The following is an 18,140-nucleotide window of genomic DNA, read 5'->3' as shown; positions in this document are numbered from 1 at the left end:
ATCCTTGTAAATCTTTTCTGAACCCTTTCAAATTTCAGAACATCTTTCCAATAGGAAGGAGACCAGAATTGCACGCAATATTTCAACAATGGCCTAACCAATGTCCTGTACAGCCGCAACATGATCTCCCAACTCCTATACTCAATACTCTGAGCGTACCAAGCATCGCCTTCACTATCCTATCTACCTGCGACTCCACTTTCAAGGAGCTATGAGCCTATACTCCAAAGTCTCTTTGTTCAGCAACACTCCCTAGGACCTTACCATTAAGTGTATAAGTTCTGCTAATATTTGCTTTCCAAAATGCAGCACCTCGCATTTATCTGAATTAAACTCCATTTGCCACTTCTCAGCCTGTTGGCCCATCTGGTCAAGATCCTGTTGCAATCTGAGGTAGCCCTCTTCGCTGTCCACTACACCTCTAACTTTGGTGTCATCTGCAAACTTACTAACCCTAACTCTTATGCTCGCATCCAAAATCTTTATGTAAATGACAAAAAGTAGAGGATCCTTGTGGCACTCCACTGGTCACAAGCCTCCAGTCTGAAAAACAACCCTCCACCACCACCCTCTGACTTCTACCTTTGAGCCACTTCTGTATCCAAATGGCTCATTCTCCCTATATTCCGTGAGATCTAACCTTGCTCCCCAGTGTCCCATGGGGAACCTTGTTGAACGCCTTACCGATGTCCATATAGATCACATCTACTGCTCTGCCCTCATCAATTCTCTTTGTTACTTCTTCAAAAAACTCAATCAAGTTTGTGAGACATGATTTCCCACGCACAAAGCCATGTTGACTATCCCTAATCAGTCCTTGCCTTTCCAAATACATGTCCATCCTGTCCCTCAGGATTCCCTTCAGCAACTTGCCCACCACCGAGGTCAGACTCACTGGTCTATAGTTCCCTGGCTTGTCCTTACCACCCTTCTTAAACAGTGGCAACACGTTAGCCAACCTCCAGTCTTCCGGCACCTCACCTATGACTATCGATGATACAAATATTCTCAGCAAGAGACCCGGCAATCACTTCTCCAGCTTCCCACAGATCTTATTCAGATAATCGAGATTCCTCTGTACAGTGTGGAAGCCCATCATATCCACACTGACTCTCCAAAGAGCATCTCACCCAGACCCACCTCCCTACCGTACCCCTGTACTCTTCATTTCCCATGGCTAATCCACCTAGCCTGCACATCCCTGGACACTGAGAATGTGACAAGAATATAATTTTAATGCCGTTTGAGTGTGGTATGCTCAAATCTGAAACAGGAAAAGGACAGTTTGATAGAAATGAGGTGAAAACTGACTAATTTTGTTTGGGTAAAGGAACAAGTAAGTGTGGTGGTATGTTACTCAGCAAGAAAGATCCATGAGTACCTTATTAGATAAATTAAAGGTATTATAAAATTAAAAGGAGAGGCTTCTCATGTTGCATAGAACAGCCTGGAAAATGGGAGAGTTCTAGAAACCAACAAAGGATGGGCATTAAGTCAATAAGGGAATAAAGTAGGATGTTGAGATTTAAGAGTAGAACAGTTATAAAGAGATGATTTGTGGACAGCTCGCAAAGAGTTGCCATGCTCTGGTGCCATCTTGATTTCTAAATTTATAAACTAGCCTGACTGTCCCTGATAATAAATAGTTCTCTCTCCACGGTCCGTTTCAAAACCAGTTTCCCTTCACTTTCAAGGCCAGCAACCTCACCACCTGCAGATCCAGTCCAAAACTTGTCTGTCCTCCCCAATCATTGTATTGCCTCTAAATTCCCTGTGCCACCTTGGACCTTTGGATGTGTTGCTTTCAAGGTCTGTACATCTCTGACGAAGATCCCTGCTTGAATCTTTTCCAGCCTAACTATCTTTGCATAGCGCACAAGTCATCTAGCTTAATGCTATAAATCCTCTTTATTATGCATTATCCAGCCACGTCATGATTAATTGTGATAACCTTCTCCCTTTCACTCCTCCACTGCCTCCAGAAAAAAGTCAAACATGATTCCAGCCTTATCTGTCTAAACATAAGCAGCGCATTCCCAGTAATTTTCTTCCCATTTCAATACACAAAACTCTGCAGTCTCCCCTAGGATATATTGTTGGGCTTCTAGTAATGCTTTGACCACCTTTGTGCTCTCTCATATTTGTCATGGTTAAGTTTCTTCAACTCAACACCAAGGAGATAAAAATTCCATAATCTACTACTTTATCCAGCTTTAAAATCAATCTCAAAATCTATCTTTACAAACCAAACTCAACTCTGCTTAATAATAAATCCAATATTTTTCCCCTAGTCCCCATGTTTTGTTTTTTTTTTACCTTTCAAATTGTTATATGAGGATAGATTGTTAACTGCAATTGACTTTGTTTCTCTTTGGCTTACAGGTGTGTTTTAGGGAACACTACCATTCTTGCTGAGTTTGCCAGTGAAGACGAGATTAATCGCTTCTTTGCACAAGGCCAGTCGCTGACCCCCTCTCTGGGCTGGCAATCTCTGGGATCCAGCCAGAACCGTATCGCATCCATTGAAAGTTCCCACCCATTCTCAAATCGCAATGATCTCAATCACTGGAATGGTGCTGGGTTGTCTGGAACAGGTAGTGGAGACCTCCATGGCACTTCACTCTGGGGTACCCCCAATTATTCCACAAGCCTGTGGGGAACCCCAAGCAGCAATGACACGCGGGGAATCGGCAGCCCCTCCCCCATCAATGCTTTCCTCCCTGTTGACCACCTTGGAAGTGGAGAGTCCATCTGAACTTTACTCATGACTCAAACTGTGACCTCTACATGAAAAGCAGCACTAATCGGACTTTTCACCTACAACGTGAGAGAAATGGGGAAAAAGGGGTCACCTGTGGAAATGTTCCGTTCTGCACCTTTATTTCCACTTTCTTTTAGCCCAGAACATATCAGTTTTAATACTTGAATCATGCAGGCCAATAGTTAAAAAAAAATGTGAAAAGTATATATTTATACTTCCAGATAGTGCTATCCATTTAAAAGAAAAGAAACTGCTTCAAATGAGCTAGTTTGTGTGCACTCATCATGTTTGTTCCTTAAATTCCAAAACTTTGAGTTGGCTGATGGGAGCGTGAGCTGTTAATCTGCACTGAGTACTGTCTCCCTGTCCAATTGGCAATAGGGCGGGGTGGGGGGGGAGAGGGTAGTTCAAGTGTAAATGTTTACTCAAGGATGTTCTTTTAGCAAGGAAAAAAACGGACAAAGTGTGCTCTTTAATATGCCTTGACATGTACTTAATGTGGTATTGTAGAGCAAGGTCAAGTTATCATACTGACTTTGCAGTTTCAAAAAGTATTGCACCAACTTGTTTCTTTTGAAAACGTTTTAATATGATAAAATGAAAACCTAAAGAATTTAATCTCTACAGTGTGACACTGTGGGCAGCAGCTGTGACTTGCAACCCCACCCTGCAAGCCAGGAGGGTACAGCACTTTCAATAGAGCTTTCATTTTTTTTTTGGAGGTGCCCTGGTCGTGCCCTCTTGTTTACAGACTTTCGAGGGGAAATGTTTACTCTTCCATCATTCATAAAAATAAAAAAAAAAATTAAAAAAAAATTAAAAATTAAAAAAAATTGCGGATGAAGATGTTCTATCTCTGGGAATATTGAACAGTGTTTTGACCATGTTCTTTTTTTTTCTATTCCTCTATATCCTGAAACGAGAGAGAGCATGGTTCTCAGGAAATAGTTCCCCCCCTCCCCGCCTCTGACACAGTAGAAACTCCTGGTAGATTTGTGTAGGAAATCCCCAACTTTAGCACTGAATTAAACTGCTCTGTAAAAGTTACTTTTTTTTTGCCAAGTTAAACTGCTTCAAGCTGGAGTTTCCAGTCATTGCTTTGAAATTGCTGTCTTTTTATAGTGAGTGAACGTGATATGTCGTAGTATATATATTTTATTTTTTCCCTCCTTTATATTCCCATTATTGAGTGGCTAAATGTATTTTGCTATTGTGACTGTCCAATGACTGTTGTACTTAAAAAGAGAAACTGGCTGAGATCTGTAACTATGCATACTGTAACCAGCTCTGGTGGTTTACAGAATCATACCGTTCATCTGTAAGAGGGCGTTTTTAATGTAAAAATTTGCATATAAGAGTCCTACAGAAAACAAATTACTTTACACTTTTTTTGTTTTGTTTTTTGCCACTAAATGTATTCATTTGTGCTTGTACAGAGAGCAGAGAAACCAGGACACAATTTTAACACTGCAGACAATGCCACCATTTCATTGCCTTCATTATAACTGTCTGTTGAAAGATGCAAACAAGTCAGTGGCTTTTTAACTGTTTACAAATAGAATGTGATTGTAAAATGTATAATTTGGTTGTGTTGAATTATGAAGTTACTTCAAATATTAATAAATCATGACTTTTTTTGGCTGCTCAGCATTTATATCCCTTCAGTTCTGTTATTTCTGTACAATGGTTGTCTCCTTTTGTAGTATTTCAGTCTAAGTTCAAAGCTCTGCATGTTCTTTCAGCTTGCACCCCTCAACACACTGTCTTGTCGCCTGTATATTGCAAAGCAAAAGGGCTCGTTGTTCAGCACAGGTCTGAGGTCAGAGTGCAATTAGCAGATGGCATGTTGTTTTAATCTGCTGTTGTAACCCGGTTCCACAGGAAGCTTGCACTCTCCAGAGTGACGTTAAAACTCCAAAGCCAAGTGGAAGGCTGATTGTTTTTGCGTGGGGCAGTACAATAACATGGAAAAAAGATAATCTGGTGATGCATGTACTGCTCTCAATCCAAGTAGAGGAAAACGTTCCTGACCTTCAGGAAAAGGATGACTTTCTCATGTTTTCATGCTGTCCAGTTTTTTTCCAAGCTTACTAGTTCCATTCCTTCACAGTATGAACGAGGTCTCTGAGCTGTAAACTGCAACAAAGAAGTCAAATGATTTTTGTTGTATGTAGAATCTGCAGCGCACAAACAAAATCATTCAGACCAAATGAATAATGCAATCTTTCTCATTTCAAATTCTCAACAGTGTAAAGAAATTCCTCCTAAATTCTGTTCTATAATTATGCTATCCTGTGGTTAATTTTCCCCCTTTTTTCTTTTAGATGGATCCAAATTAGCTTAATGGCAGAAAGCTGTTTGGTGCCTTATTTGTGATATTCATGAATGATGTGGTTGAGAATGTTGTGGAGGGGAGAATGACAAGTTTGCAGATCACACAAAGTTTGGCTGGTTGACAGGTCTCAGGTTGCAGAAGGATATAAATGGATTGGGCAGATAAGTTGCAGATGGAATGTAACCCTGTAAATGTGAGGTGATGGACTTTGAGTATTCCCTTTGTGTTGTTATTTCTTCCAATGAATGACAGGACACTAGGAGGCTTAGCAGAACAATGGTGCTTATCCACAGATCCCTGAAGGTGTCAGGGTAGGTTAATAGGCAAGTTAAGGCATTTGTGATGCTTCCTTTGAGTCGAGGCAGAAAGGTCATGTTGGAAGCTGTACAGAACTTTGGTTAGGCCCTAGCTGGAATAGTGTGTGAATATGGTAACCACACCATAGGAAGGGTATGATTACACTAGGGACGTACAGGATATTTACCAACATTTCAGCTGAGAAGAGAGGCTGAAAATGCTCAGGTTGCTTTCTTTAAAGCAGATAGAGGTATAAGATTGTGAGGGGCATGGATAGGGTGGATAGAAGGCAGCTGTTCTCTTTAATTGAAGGGTCAAGAACAAGAGTAGGCACTTGCAGCTGGGTGGTGACAGATATTTGAAATGCACAGTCTGGGAGGGTAACTGAAGTGGGTAACCTCAACCTTTTCAAATGTTCAAGGCTAAGGTTTCAGTGTGGGAAAGTGAACTGGGTAGGTAGTAGTGTATTTTTGGTGGTACAGACTTGAGGGCTGAAGGATCTCTTCTGTACTGTATTCTTTGATTTTGCTCCAATTATTTTTCCTGGCTTGAGTCCAGTTCAGGCAAACAATGTCCCTTAGTCATGCCACCTTCCCGGTGATAAATAGTCATTTTAACAAGCTGGTCAATTCAGCCAACATCAAAGAGTTTTAAACAAATATTTTATCAGCAACTTCACATTGCCCAGTACTACTCAGAGATGTGCAGCATGGAAACAGACCCTTCGGTCCAACTCATCCATGCCAACCAGATATTCTAAATAAATCTAGTTGTGTTTGGCCCATGGCCCAGTTCTCTTATGTTTAGGGGATAAGTATAAGTTGAGTGTGGGGTGCTGGGCATGTGCTGCCTGACCTGCTGTACTTTTCCAGCACCACACACTCTCTACTCTAATCTCCAACATCTACAGTCCTCACTTTCACCTACTTCCTATTAATATACCCATCCAAATGCCTGTTAAATGTACCAACCTTCACTACTACCTCTGGCAGCTCATTCCAAACACTCAACATCCTCCACAAGAAGTTGCCCCTTGAGGTCCCTTTTAAATCTTTCCCCTTTCACTGTAAACCTATGTGCTCCAGTTTTGGACTCCTCTACCCCAGGGAAAAGACATTGTCTATTCACTCTATCCATGCCCCTCATGATTTTATAAGCTTCTATAAAGGCCACTCTCAGCCCCTATTGAGAGCTCAAGCCCTCCAACCCTGGCAATATTCTTAAATCTTTTCTGCACCCTTTCAACTTTCACAAATCCTTCCTATAGTAGGGAAACCAGAATCGCATGCAGAAGCGGTCCCACGAATATCCTGTACAGCTGCACCATGACCCCTCAACTCTTTAACACAGTGCACTGGCCACTGAAGAAAGCAAACATTACCTTCACTATCCTATCTACCTGCAACTCTTTCAAGGAACTATTAACCTGTACACTAAGGTCTTTTTGTTTGGCAATGTTCCCCAGGACCTAACCATTAAGTGTATAAGTCTTGCCCTGATTTGCCTTTCAAAAATGCAGTGCACCTCACTCATCTAAACACTATTTACCACTCCTCAGCCTATTGACCCATCTGATTAAGATCCCATTGTACTCTGAGGTAACCTTTTTTAGCTATTCACTACATCATCAATTTTGGTGTCATCAGCAATATTCACATCCAAATCATTTATACACACACACATTAAGTATGTATGTTTTAGCAAAAGGTATAATTGACTTTTCCATGAATGAAAGTAAGTTGAAAATTGGGATTGAGCATGTAGTTTGTTTAGCAATTATTTGCATAGCACATCTCACTGGTTCTGAGTTGTACAAATAATTTTACTCCAGTGGGGGAGGATCAGTCCATTCTCTTGAACTGATGAATTTCTGCTTTGGATTTGTGTGTGGTATTTGCATTTGAGTAAGTACACTGACATGGAGATTGGGCACTAAAGTCTATGTAGGTTCCATGGTACCATCTTGCAGGAAGGAAAGATCCCAAAGCATTTGTAGATACCAATTCCTGCTGGTGATCTGGAACCAGGCTGATGAGGAGTAATGTCAAATGAATTAAATAGGGAAAGAACTGAATCAAACTGAGATACTTACAGGCTTGTCCCTGCTCAGCTGGTACAAGATTGGAAAGGGTGACCACTGGAGAGGATCTGTAGGCCAGCTGTAAATGGATAAATCACTGTCTTTCCCAGAGTCCCCAGCAAGCTCATTGATGCTGTTGATACTGATGTCCAAATTGTTTTGTAAACTAAAAGTATCAAAAAAAAACCAAATACTATGAATGATCAGTCGCTGCACTACTGAAATGTCCGAGTTGAACTAGCAGCTAGTTGTTGGGTATCTCAGGTTCTGAATGGTTATCGTCTCCCCTTCATTAACGTCTCTATGCACATTTCCCAGTGGAGCTGTGATCAGGTATGGAAATGTGGGCTGACTTTCTGTAACAACTCCCTCTGTTCCTTCCCCACATCTCTCAATCCTTTATACCTCCCCTATTTATTCCCTAACCACTAAGGCTTCATGGAGTCTGGTCTTAGCTTGGGTTGGGCCTCATCTCACAAAAAAGTTGAGTAGGGAGTAACCATTTGCTGAGAGTTTAGGTTGTGTAGATTGCAGCGGAGACTGTCCATCATAAGTCATTGGTCCTCCCTGCCATTGTCGTGTTTATTTTAATAAGGTTAAGTGGGTGGAACTGACAATTATTTAGTGAAATCTGTGTAACTGCACTCTGCTCTCAAGGGGCTTAATAAAATAAAGGTTAAAACAACAAGCAACTTTGGTTCCTTTGATAATACTGAAGAGACTGCATGGGCTGGTCTGCTGAGGTGAGGAAACACTTTTTGTCCCCCACCCCTGATCACCATCTAAATCTCATTCTGCCACAAGTGCTGAAATAATATCCAATCTTCCCAAATCGACCAGTTAACTGTATTTTGGAAACAACTTCAAAATTGACCCGGACGTTGTCATAGTCCTGATTGTTGACCATAAAAACTTTTTTTTATGTTAAGTCATAAGCATTTGAAGGGCCCAATTTCAGGAATCCACCTACGAGGCTACACTGTGGCATTTAAGAGGGGTAGGACTCTGTATAGGGCTCACAGTTTAGCTTCTGAGCCATAAGACTTTGAATTCAATTCCAAGTGATGCTCCAGTGCTAACTAAGGAAGTGTTGTACTGTTGGAAATGTTGTCAGGTGAATAAACTATGATATGTTGTATTAAAGATGAGCAGTGGTGTTATTTCTATTACTGAGGCAATATTTTTCTGTCAACCACTTTAACAAGACAGAATTTTAGTTGATCATTGCCCCACACTGTGGGATGTAAATGTTACTTGTTCCGTGTCAGCCCAAGTCTGGATGATGTCCAGTTTTTGCTGTATATGAACACAAGCTGCTTTGATATGTTTGGTGTTGGAACATGGTACAATTTTTAACATCTCTATTAGCAAATCCCACTTCTGACCAGCTGCATCACCAGTAATCTTCCCTCCTTCACATGAAGATGTTTGGGCTGAGGACACGACCCTGTCGAACTCCTGCTGAGATCATTGACATCCACAACTACCTTTGTGCTAGGTTTGACATCAAGTAATGTTCATTGGCAATATCAACAAACTAGTAATAGAGACCTGAGTGAATGCACTTGGAGGTGGTAGGGGTTGGGCAGCTGATGTGATTTAAATTCAAATAATAAATGAAGGTGACAATGCAACTATTGTTGTAAAAACAACATCTGGGGAAGGGAATCTCATCCTTACCTGGTCTGGCCACCTTGTGACTTGAGACCCATAACAAAGTGATTGGCTCTAAATTGTGCTCCAAAATGGCCATTCAGTTTGAGGCAACTAAAGGAGACTAATGCTGGCCTTACCAGAAATCCCCACATCTCACGAAAGATGAATGAAACATTTAGTCTACCTTTTCTACATTAAAATTAACTACATTTCAAATGTATTTCTGTTGTGAAGCATCTTGGAATGTCCTGAGTTGTGAAAGGCCCAGTATAAAAACATACATCTGTCTGTCTTTATTTTTGGAGAATCAGGGCACCAGAGTGTGACTTTGACACAGCAGTCTGGGCTTGAATCTGAGTATTTACCTTAAATTTAAAATAAGGAATGGCAGAATTGTTTTCTTTCTACTGATCTTTACCTGTGCCTGAAGTGACCATGTGGAGTTGTCCTCCAGCTGCTGTAGATACCAGTCAGAGACTCCTCATGACAAGAATGGTAACTGCTGTCCAACATCTGCAGGTGGACTAGTTCATCAGAATTACTGAAGCCAGGATTGTTCAAAGAACTGACTGAGTAGTTGAGCCAGGACTGTGAGTGGTATTGACTGGAGAAATCATCAAACTGACTGAAGCGCTTGTAACTGGAGAGGGAAAATTACAAAGGTTACAACATTCCTTCCCTAAACTGTACTGAGTGAGGTTATTCAGTACTTGGGTTGAAACTGTTCAACTGTACCCTGTCATACCAGACAGTTCAAACTATGTTTCTGCCTACAAATCAGTCCTGAGTCGCAGATGCTATTATGAGAGAGAATTGGATCACAGATAATTTTTAGTATGGAATTATAATTGTAACCTCCAAGGACCTTTTTCTCTTTCTGACTGGTTTCAGAGGGAGAAGAGGAAAAACTGAAAAAAAAATACATTGACACTGAGACAATGACTCAGATAGATCTTAAATGCGTGTATCTCAAATTACTCATTGTTCTGCCTGAAGGTGGGTCCTTGGCTCATTCTCTGTTCATGTTCATATAAATGCTGAGCCATATTCATGACAGTTTGTGTCTTTGCCTTCAATTCTTGGAATAGGGCATGGAGACCGGTTCCAAATAAATCTCAGCAAAACTGAGAATCAGATAGCTCAGGCCATTATTCTGAACAACACAGCCAGGCAGACTCCTACATAAATTTAATAAATAAATGTGTACACACTCCCACTGCACTGTCATCCAAAGGATATGATGTTGGTTTGATCTGGTGCTGCTGTGCATGTCTTTGTTTCTCTCCAACTCTCTGGGGCTTCTTTGTCTTAAATTTTCCTTTTTATTGTTGAATTTTTACTATCTTAAAGGACTTGTAGAGTTTCAGCAGCTGCATAACTTGAAATAAATATTCATTTCCACCAACACACCTTAATTTATACATAACTACTCTGCTCAGCTGTAAAATAGCATTGTTAAATGACAACGTCCCAAGCTAATCTTATTTCAGATTTGAGAATATGTGGTGACGGAAACCTGATAGAATTGTCAAATCTCACACTTGTTTTAACAATTGGGACATAGCTGTGGCAGAACTGAACTTGACTGAGCCGAGAACAATGTAGCCAAATGTGGGATGCCACCCACATCAATTAGAGAGGTTTTCATGAGGGGATTTTAAATTAAATAGTGAGAACATGGGATTAAATTTGGTTTACATGGATAATCAGAGTAATGCATCCAGGCTAAAGGGAGTGATATTGATACAGGAAATGATAAACAGACTAAGACTAACCAACACTAAGACTCGGGTGGCCCAGAGGTGCTCTCTGAATCGCTCCGCAAGTAGGCGGCCTGTCTCCCCAATATTGGGCCTCCGTCCCAAGCTAATCTTATTTCAGATTTGAGAATATGTGGTGACGGAAGCCTGATAGAATTGTCAAATCTCACACTTGTTTTAACAATTGGGACATAGCTGTGGCAGAACTGAACTTGACTGAGCCGAGAACAATGTAGCCAAATGTGGGATGCCACCCACATCAATTAGAGAGGTTTTCATGAGGGGATTTTAAATTAAATAGTGAGAACATGAGATTAAATTTGGTTTACATGGATAATCAGAGTAATGCATCCAGGCTAAAGGGAGTGATATTGATACAGGAAATGATAAACAGACTAAGACTAACCAACACTAAGACTGGAATTTACAAAAGGAATAAAAGGTTAAAACTAAAGGTTCTGTCTTTGAATGCACATAGCTTCCTAAACAAAACATATGAACTAAAAGCAAATAAAAAAAATCAGTATAACCTGATAGCTATTACAGAGACATAGGTGCAGAACGATATGGAATGGAACCTGAATCTTGAAGGGTGCAGTACATTGAACTAGAAAAAGGAGGCAGGATAGCTCTGTTAGTTAATTATGGTATGAATACAATAGAGAGGGATGACCTAAATTCATAAAACTAGAATGTAGTTGGCGGTGCTAACAACAACTGTACTATGGATTGAATTTTACATTCTATTTGAGAGAGAGGGGAGTGGATCCAAAGCACTTTTAAAATATCTCTATCAGGGCAATAATGATAGCATGAAAACAGAGTTGGCTCAACTAAGATAAGGAAGTAAATGAGGTTAAAGCATAGATCGACAGACAGAAATGTTAGGGAATATTTTGTAGTACTTTTTCAAATTATCCATTGCGTAAGAAATATTTCAAGGAACAGGTCCATTCATTGTTAATGAGAAATGTTAAAGATACCAAATTAAAAGAAAAGCCATATAGCAGTGCAAAGACGGGTCAAGATTTTGGGTAGAATATAAGAAACAGCAAAGAACAACCAAAAAACAAGTGGGAAACACTGCAGTACGAGACAAAGCTGGCCAGAAATATAAATACAGTGTTTTTACAAATATTTTTAAAAGTTAGCAAACTGAGTGTTAGTTCTACAGAAAGTGAGACGAGAGAACTAATAATATAAAATAAGGAAAGATCAGATTAAGTGAACAGATCTTTTACATTGGTCTTCACTATAGAGGACAAAAGTAACATCCCAGAAGCAGGAATAACTCAGGGAATAGAAGTGAGGGAGGAACATGAGAAAATCACAAGCACTGAAGAAATGGTACTGAGTAAGTTGTTGGAAATATAGGCTGACAAGTGCCTAGGTCCTAGTGAGCTTTATCCTAGGTCATAAAATAAATGGCTAGTGAGATAATTGGTGCATTGGTTTTAATTTTCAAAAATTTCCTTGATTCAAGGACAGTCCTATTGTAAGTTGCAAATGTAATACCTTTACCAAAAAAGGGAGGGGGACAAAAAGCAGGAAACTGCTGGGCCAGTTAGCTTATCTGACATTGGGGAAAATGTTAGAAGCTAATAATAAAGTTTAAAACAAGGCACTTAGATCAAGGTAATCCAGCAGAGTCAGCAGGTTTTGTGAAAAGGAAATCATGTTTAATCAATCGATTAGAATTATTTAAGATGGTGCTATATACTGTGGATAAAGAGGAGAGATTCATGTACAAATTTAGACTTCCAGAAGGCAATAAATAAAGTGGCAAAGGCTATTGTGGAAAATAAATGCTCTTGGTGGAGGGGATAAAATATTGGTATCGATGTAGACATAGAGGATTGGCTGGCCAATAGAAAGCAGACAGTGTGCATAAATATTTTTTAGGTTGATAAGATGTAGTGAGTCATGTGCCATAGGGATTGGTATTGGGATCTCAACTTATACACACTCATAAGAAGTGCTTTGATTAGTATTGACAGGGTAAATGGGGAGAGGATGTTCCTCTTACAGGATAACCTAGAACTAGGGGTTACTGTTTACAAATTAGGGATCACCCATTTGAAAGAGAGATCAGGCAACATCTTTTATCTCAGAGTCTTTGCAAGTCTTTTCCTGAAAGATGGTGGAAGATCAGTCCTTGAATTTGTTTAAGGCAGAGGTAGATAGATTCTAAGCATGGGGTGTGGCAGGGTATCAGGCAGGAACATAGTTTTGAGGTCACAATCAGATCAGTCATTACCTTATTGAACAGGAGAACGGGTTCAAAGGGCTGAATTACTCACTCATTGAATCATCATAGAATCTCTACAGTGTGGAAACAGGCCATTTGGCCCATCAAGTTCACACCGACCCTCTAAAGAACATCCAACACAGATCCAGCCTGCCCCAATCTATTCCTGTAACCTGGCATTTCCCATAGATAATCCACCTAACCTGCACATCTCCACACACTATGGGCAATTTAGCATGGCCAATTCACCTCACCTGCACATCTTAGGTCCGTGCGAGAAAATAAGAGCACCCGAAGGAAACCCACGCGGATACTGGGAGAACGTGCAAACTCCACACAGACAGTCATCCGAGGGTGGAATCAAATCTGGGGTCTCTGGCACTGAGCCACCGTGCCACTCTGCTCCTTGTATGTTTGTTCACACTTCAAAATAAACAGGATACAACCATCTTGTGATAAAGTCCTGTCACCTAATATATTTGTAGCTGAACTCATTGTGTACATGGGTAATTTCACTGTCTCAAGTTTACCCAATATTCATCAGCCATTTGTACAGAGTACTGGACAGTGGCCAGGACCTAGGAAACTTTCCTCAGCATGTTGACATCTATAGCAATGGAAAGCAGAGTTGGAGAGATTCAGAAAATGTTGAAAATGAGTCAGCAGCTGAAAGATCTATTCTTTCATCTATTTATGACACTGCCAGAAGAAGAGGAGAGGGGTGGGGGTCAGTGAAAGGAAGGAATGGAGATGATAGGACAAGGCAAGGGACAGAGTAGAAGTGGGGAAGAAGAGCAAGAAAGGAGGTTGGGATCAAAGACTAGATTGCCACGAAGGGCTTTTGCCCGAAACGTCGATTTTGCCTGTCCTCGGATACTGCCTGAATTGCTGTGCTCTTCCAGCACCACTGATCCAGAATCTGGTTTCCAGCATCTGCAGTCATTGTTTTTACCTAACCTATTTCTAGGGCAGGCGTGGAATTCCTCCAGCTCTCAGTAATGCAATGCTGGGCGTCATAACTAAAACCAAAGGTTTGAGACTAGCAGCTGAGGAAATGTTGCTCAGGAAAGAAGGAGATGAAGAAATGCTTGAGTCAGGAGGAACCCTGGTCATTATCCCCGGCAGAGCTTGTGTACTTGTTATTAACCCATGTGTACTCTCTGTAACTCAGCTGCAGTCTTTCGGATTCTTTTTCTGTTCATGAATATTCATCCATAATTCCTGGTTCTTCTCCCCACTGTCTGCTCCTCTCCCCCGCCCTCATCCAAATAAGTCATAGAAAAGTCTAATTCTTATTCCCTGACTGAGATAGCGGAGATAGAACTTGGAATCTTCATGCTTTCTGTGTGGAGTGTTGAGCTCTCTGGAGCCCATTCCATCTCAATTCGCACTGAGTGGAGTGGGCAGACATGTGGCAGATGAAACTTAACACAGAGAGGTGTGAGGTGTTACATTTAGGTAGGAAGAAAAGAGGTCTGTGTAATTCAATGTATATGCATTCAAACCATTGCAAGTGGCAGGGCAGGTTGAAGAAGTGTTTGAAAAGGCGTACAGAATCCTGGATTTTATAAGTACAGGCATCAATTACAAAAGCAAGGAAGTTCAGATTAATCTTTATAAAACACAGGGCTCAGCCTCAGCTGGAATGACACTTCCAATTATGGACACTTTAGGTAGGGTGTGAAGTCTTTAGAGAGGGTGGAAAGAAACGTTCTGCCAGTGGTTTCAGGGATACGGTTTGGTGGATATATTGGAGAAGCAATGGTTTTATTCCTTTGAGAAAAGAAGGTTAAGAGAAGATTTGATAGAGGTGTTCAAAGACTAAAATAGAAACTGTTGCTATAGGTAGCATACCAATTTAAGCTGACTGGTGACAAAAACAATTGACATGAGGAAGTAGTATTAGGCAGTGAGTGGTTAGCATATGGAAATTTAATGTCACAGTCTGTGGCTTTCAGAAATAAATTAGAGATGCACCTGAAAATATAATGCAAATCTTTGAGATAAGGGCAATGGAAGAGGACTAGGTGAGATTTTCTTAAAGGCAGCCAGCATGAAGAAGTCAGGATGAATGGCCTCATAAGGTGTAATGAGGAATATAGTGAGGAAGAAAGACAGGATCTGACAGAGTTGGGAAACGACAAACAGGGAGAAGAATAGGAACAGTAGGAAGGCAGTGTCTTGTATCCTTTATGCTGCTGCTTCTTGTGGTATGAGGTAATTTGACAAAGAATAAATCTATTTAGAAAACCCAGTTCTTTAAATCTGTCTGAACAGCACAAACTAACAAGGATATAGCCACGAGGCAGAAAGGCCAATAAACCATGCATATTAATGAAGCAATTTGCACAACATGTTGGTTCAAATTAACCTTCAGAGGTGCAGCAGATGAAGCAGTTCTCACACCTTATAAATCAGACCTGTCTATGCTCCAGCAAGAAGCAGGTCAGATCCTAATGATTAATGAATGCTTGCTGTATGTTTCCTATTATTGTCATTTTTTCATACTCAGAGATCCCATATAGCTACCTCTCCATTTTAACATGGTTTTTGATTTAATTTCTATGCTAATTAAATTCATTACCTTTGATCTCAGAGATGTTTTAGCTGGCAGTGTTTCAAACCAGAGGAAGTAAGATCATCAGGGAATCATCCTATATGCTGAGAGCATAGTTTTGAGAGCAGTAGTTAAGAGAGTTGCCTACAGGAGTCACTTGGGTAATACCATGGTCTTGGGGAGGTCCATGGATCGAAATTACATCCCTGCTCTCATGAATTAGTGCATATCATGGCAGTCCCTGTTAAAATGTGTGAACAGTATTTATAACACAGAATACAGAGGAACCTCCATTATCCGAAGGACACGGGCAGGGAGTATTTTGTGCAGTTAATCAAATGCCGAATAATCAAGTGCCGGATAACGTAGTTAGTCAAGCTTCAGGACCTTGCGATCTTGTTCGGATAACCTGAAATTCGGTTAATCGAATGCCAGTTAATCGTGATTCCTCTGTATTCAGCCTGACAGACCCCATCTAACAAATATGGATTTTTGAACCCAGAGGTTGGTCACAGATCTCTCTGCACATCCCATCCCACCATAAGCCACACACCCGTCTCAAAAATTGGTGCAAACTCACCTTACAGATGTGAGACCAACTGCAAAAGGCAATAGTTTACCTGCTCTTTGTCTGATCGATTTTAGCTTCAATCAACAAGATCTTGAACCTCCTCAGGACGACGACTGCAACAGCTGTCATGACCAACAGGACACTGAGTATGACACCAAACACTATTCCAATCAAGCTCTGCCGAGTCATCCTGTGGTCACATCTGGGACCCATGAACCAGTAATCCATGCCAACAGGGCACCTGCAATAAAGTGTAATTATTCTTCATATAGGTGGCTTCATGGATTCTTATAGCAATAGCTAACAAAAGTAAACTACTTCAGTCCATCTTGCTTGCGCCAGCTCTGAAAAGGCTTTCCTACTAAGTCTCACAAAGCATTTCCCTTGAATCCCCCAAATTAGTTTTCAAATGTCCTTATTTGAAAGTTCTTTCAAAACTGTTTCTATCACCCTTTCAGATATTACATTCCATTTCATAACAACCTGTGAAAAATTTCTTCTCAAGTTCTTTTGCCAATTTTTCTCAAAAATATTTGTTAATGAGATTTGACGAAGCCAGCCTTTTGTCCCCACCACTAATTGCCTTGATGAGGTGGTGGTAGGCGATTGCAGAATTATGTCCCAAAAGGAATGATGGTATATTAATGCTGTTCCATCCACATGCTGCCCTTGTCCTTCTAGCAGTCAGGACACTTGAAGGTGCTGTTGAAAAGTTGTGCGAGTTGCTGCAGTGCATCTTGCAAATGGTACACAGGACAGTTATATTGTGCTTGTACTGGAGGGAGTAAATGTTTAAAGTCATGGATGGTATTGTAACCAAATAAACTGCTTTGATCTGGTGTTGTCGGAGGTGCAGCAAGCAGGGTGTGTTCCAGCTGAAATTTGCCTTTTCGGTAAACAGATTTTGGGGAATCAGGAATGAAGCACTCACTAGAGAATTTCCAGCCTCTGACCTATTCTTGTAGCTATTGTATATATATTGGCTGGCTTTGTAGGATCATTGGATCGAAAAACAAAGACATTATTCTGAATCTGAGCCCGGGTGGGCCTGGGAGACCAGTCCCGGAGGCGAGTCCCGGGACAGGAGGCAATCCAAGTCCTGGAGGTGAGTTGCAGGCCGGAGCCAGGAGCGGGAGGCAGTGAGGCCTCGTGTTCTGAAGTCCATTGGACACAGACTCAGTGAAAAGGACTGTAACTTTAGTATTTTTGAAAGATACTTTTTATTCTCATCTGGACTTTGAATAATTCAAGTACTTTTTAAAACGTTGTATTCCTATGCTAGACTATCTTTTTACCCTTTCAATTCTGTAACCAACACAAAATATCTGTACCTAGTTAAAATCACACAACACCAGGTTATAGTCCAACAGGCTTATTTGGAAGCACTAGCTTTCGGAGCGCCGCTCCTTCATCAACCACCTGATGAAGGAGCAGTGTTCCAAAAGCTAGTGCTTCCAAATAAACCTGTTGGACTATAACCTGGTGTTGTGTGATTTTTACCTTTGTACACCCCAGTCCAACACCAGCACGTCCAAATCATATCTGTACCTAGGTAGTCTGTACCAAAGATGGTGCCAAAGTAGCGACATTACAAACTTTTCACAGCAATCATTTGAGTGCACATGAAAATAAAGGCTATTCTATTCTGTTCTAAATCTGGTTACTGTGGTACAGGTAATGTGAATGGCTCATTAATTGTGATCTTGATTGTGGGGGATTTGACGACGGTAATGTCAACATGGTAATTAGGTGCCAACAATAGCTGGCTGGGCTATCTCTAGTTGGAGATGTCATTTCCTAGCTTTTGTATGTTGTGAATGCTACTTGTCACTCATCAGCCCAAGCCTGATGTTGTCCAGATAGTAATATCACAGA

General features: G+C 40.8%; 2 protein-coding genes across 12 annotated transcripts in view; one reads left to right on the top strand and one right to left on the bottom strand.

Moving 5' to 3' along the window:
- Nucleotides 1-4,411, top strand: part of LOC122560728 (trinucleotide repeat-containing gene 6A protein-like) — a 171,121-nt gene extending 166,710 nt beyond the window's left edge. For all 11 annotated transcript variants that reach the window (XM_043711720.1, XM_043711719.1, XM_043711710.1 and 8 more), the window contains one exon: nt 2,383-4,411. In XM_043711720.1, coding sequence (XP_043567655.1) covers nt 2,383-2,755 — 373 coding nt within the window. In that variant the 3' untranslated portion in view covers nt 2,756-4,411. The remainder of the gene's footprint in view (nt 1-2,382) is intronic.
- A 355-nt stretch (nt 4,412-4,766) lies between these two features.
- On the bottom strand, nt 4,767-16,505 carry si:ch211-14k19.8. The gene is made up of 4 exons (XM_043711721.1): nt 16,315-16,505; nt 9,548-9,769; nt 7,486-7,639; nt 4,767-4,897 (listed from the first exon to the last, which is right to left on the bottom strand). The coding sequence occupies exons 1-4, from the start codon at nt 16,491-16,493 to the stop codon at nt 4,823-4,825; spliced, it is 630 nt and encodes a 209-aa protein (XP_043567656.1). The 5' UTR covers nt 16,494-16,505; the 3' UTR covers nt 4,767-4,822.
- Between the last annotated feature and the right edge of the window lie 1,635 nt (nt 16,506-18,140).

Source organism: Chiloscyllium plagiosum, chromosome 21 (assembly GCF_004010195.1).
Source record: "Chiloscyllium plagiosum isolate BGI_BamShark_2017 chromosome 21, ASM401019v2, whole genome shotgun sequence".
Lineage (NCBI taxonomy): Eukaryota > Metazoa > Chordata > Chondrichthyes > Orectolobiformes > Hemiscylliidae > Chiloscyllium > Chiloscyllium plagiosum.
The sequence above is the reverse complement of the archived record's forward strand: the minus strand, read 5'-3'. Positions and strand labels throughout refer to the sequence as shown.

Bases quoted from the DNA above. Each gene is read 5' to 3' on its own strand.
- si:ch211-14k19.8 (XM_043711721.1), bottom strand. From the start codon at position 16,493: ATGGATTACTGGTTCATGGGTCCCAGATGTGACCACAGGATGACTCGG. The intron at 9,770-16,314 runs GTAAACTATTGC...TTCCCTCTCCAG, and splicing joins ATCGATCAGACAAAGAGCAG to TTACAAGCGCTTCAGTCAGT. The intron at 4,898-7,485 runs GTAAGTATCTCA...TCTTTGTTGCAG, and splicing joins AGCTGAGCAGGGACAAGCCT to TTTACAGCTCAGAGACCTCG.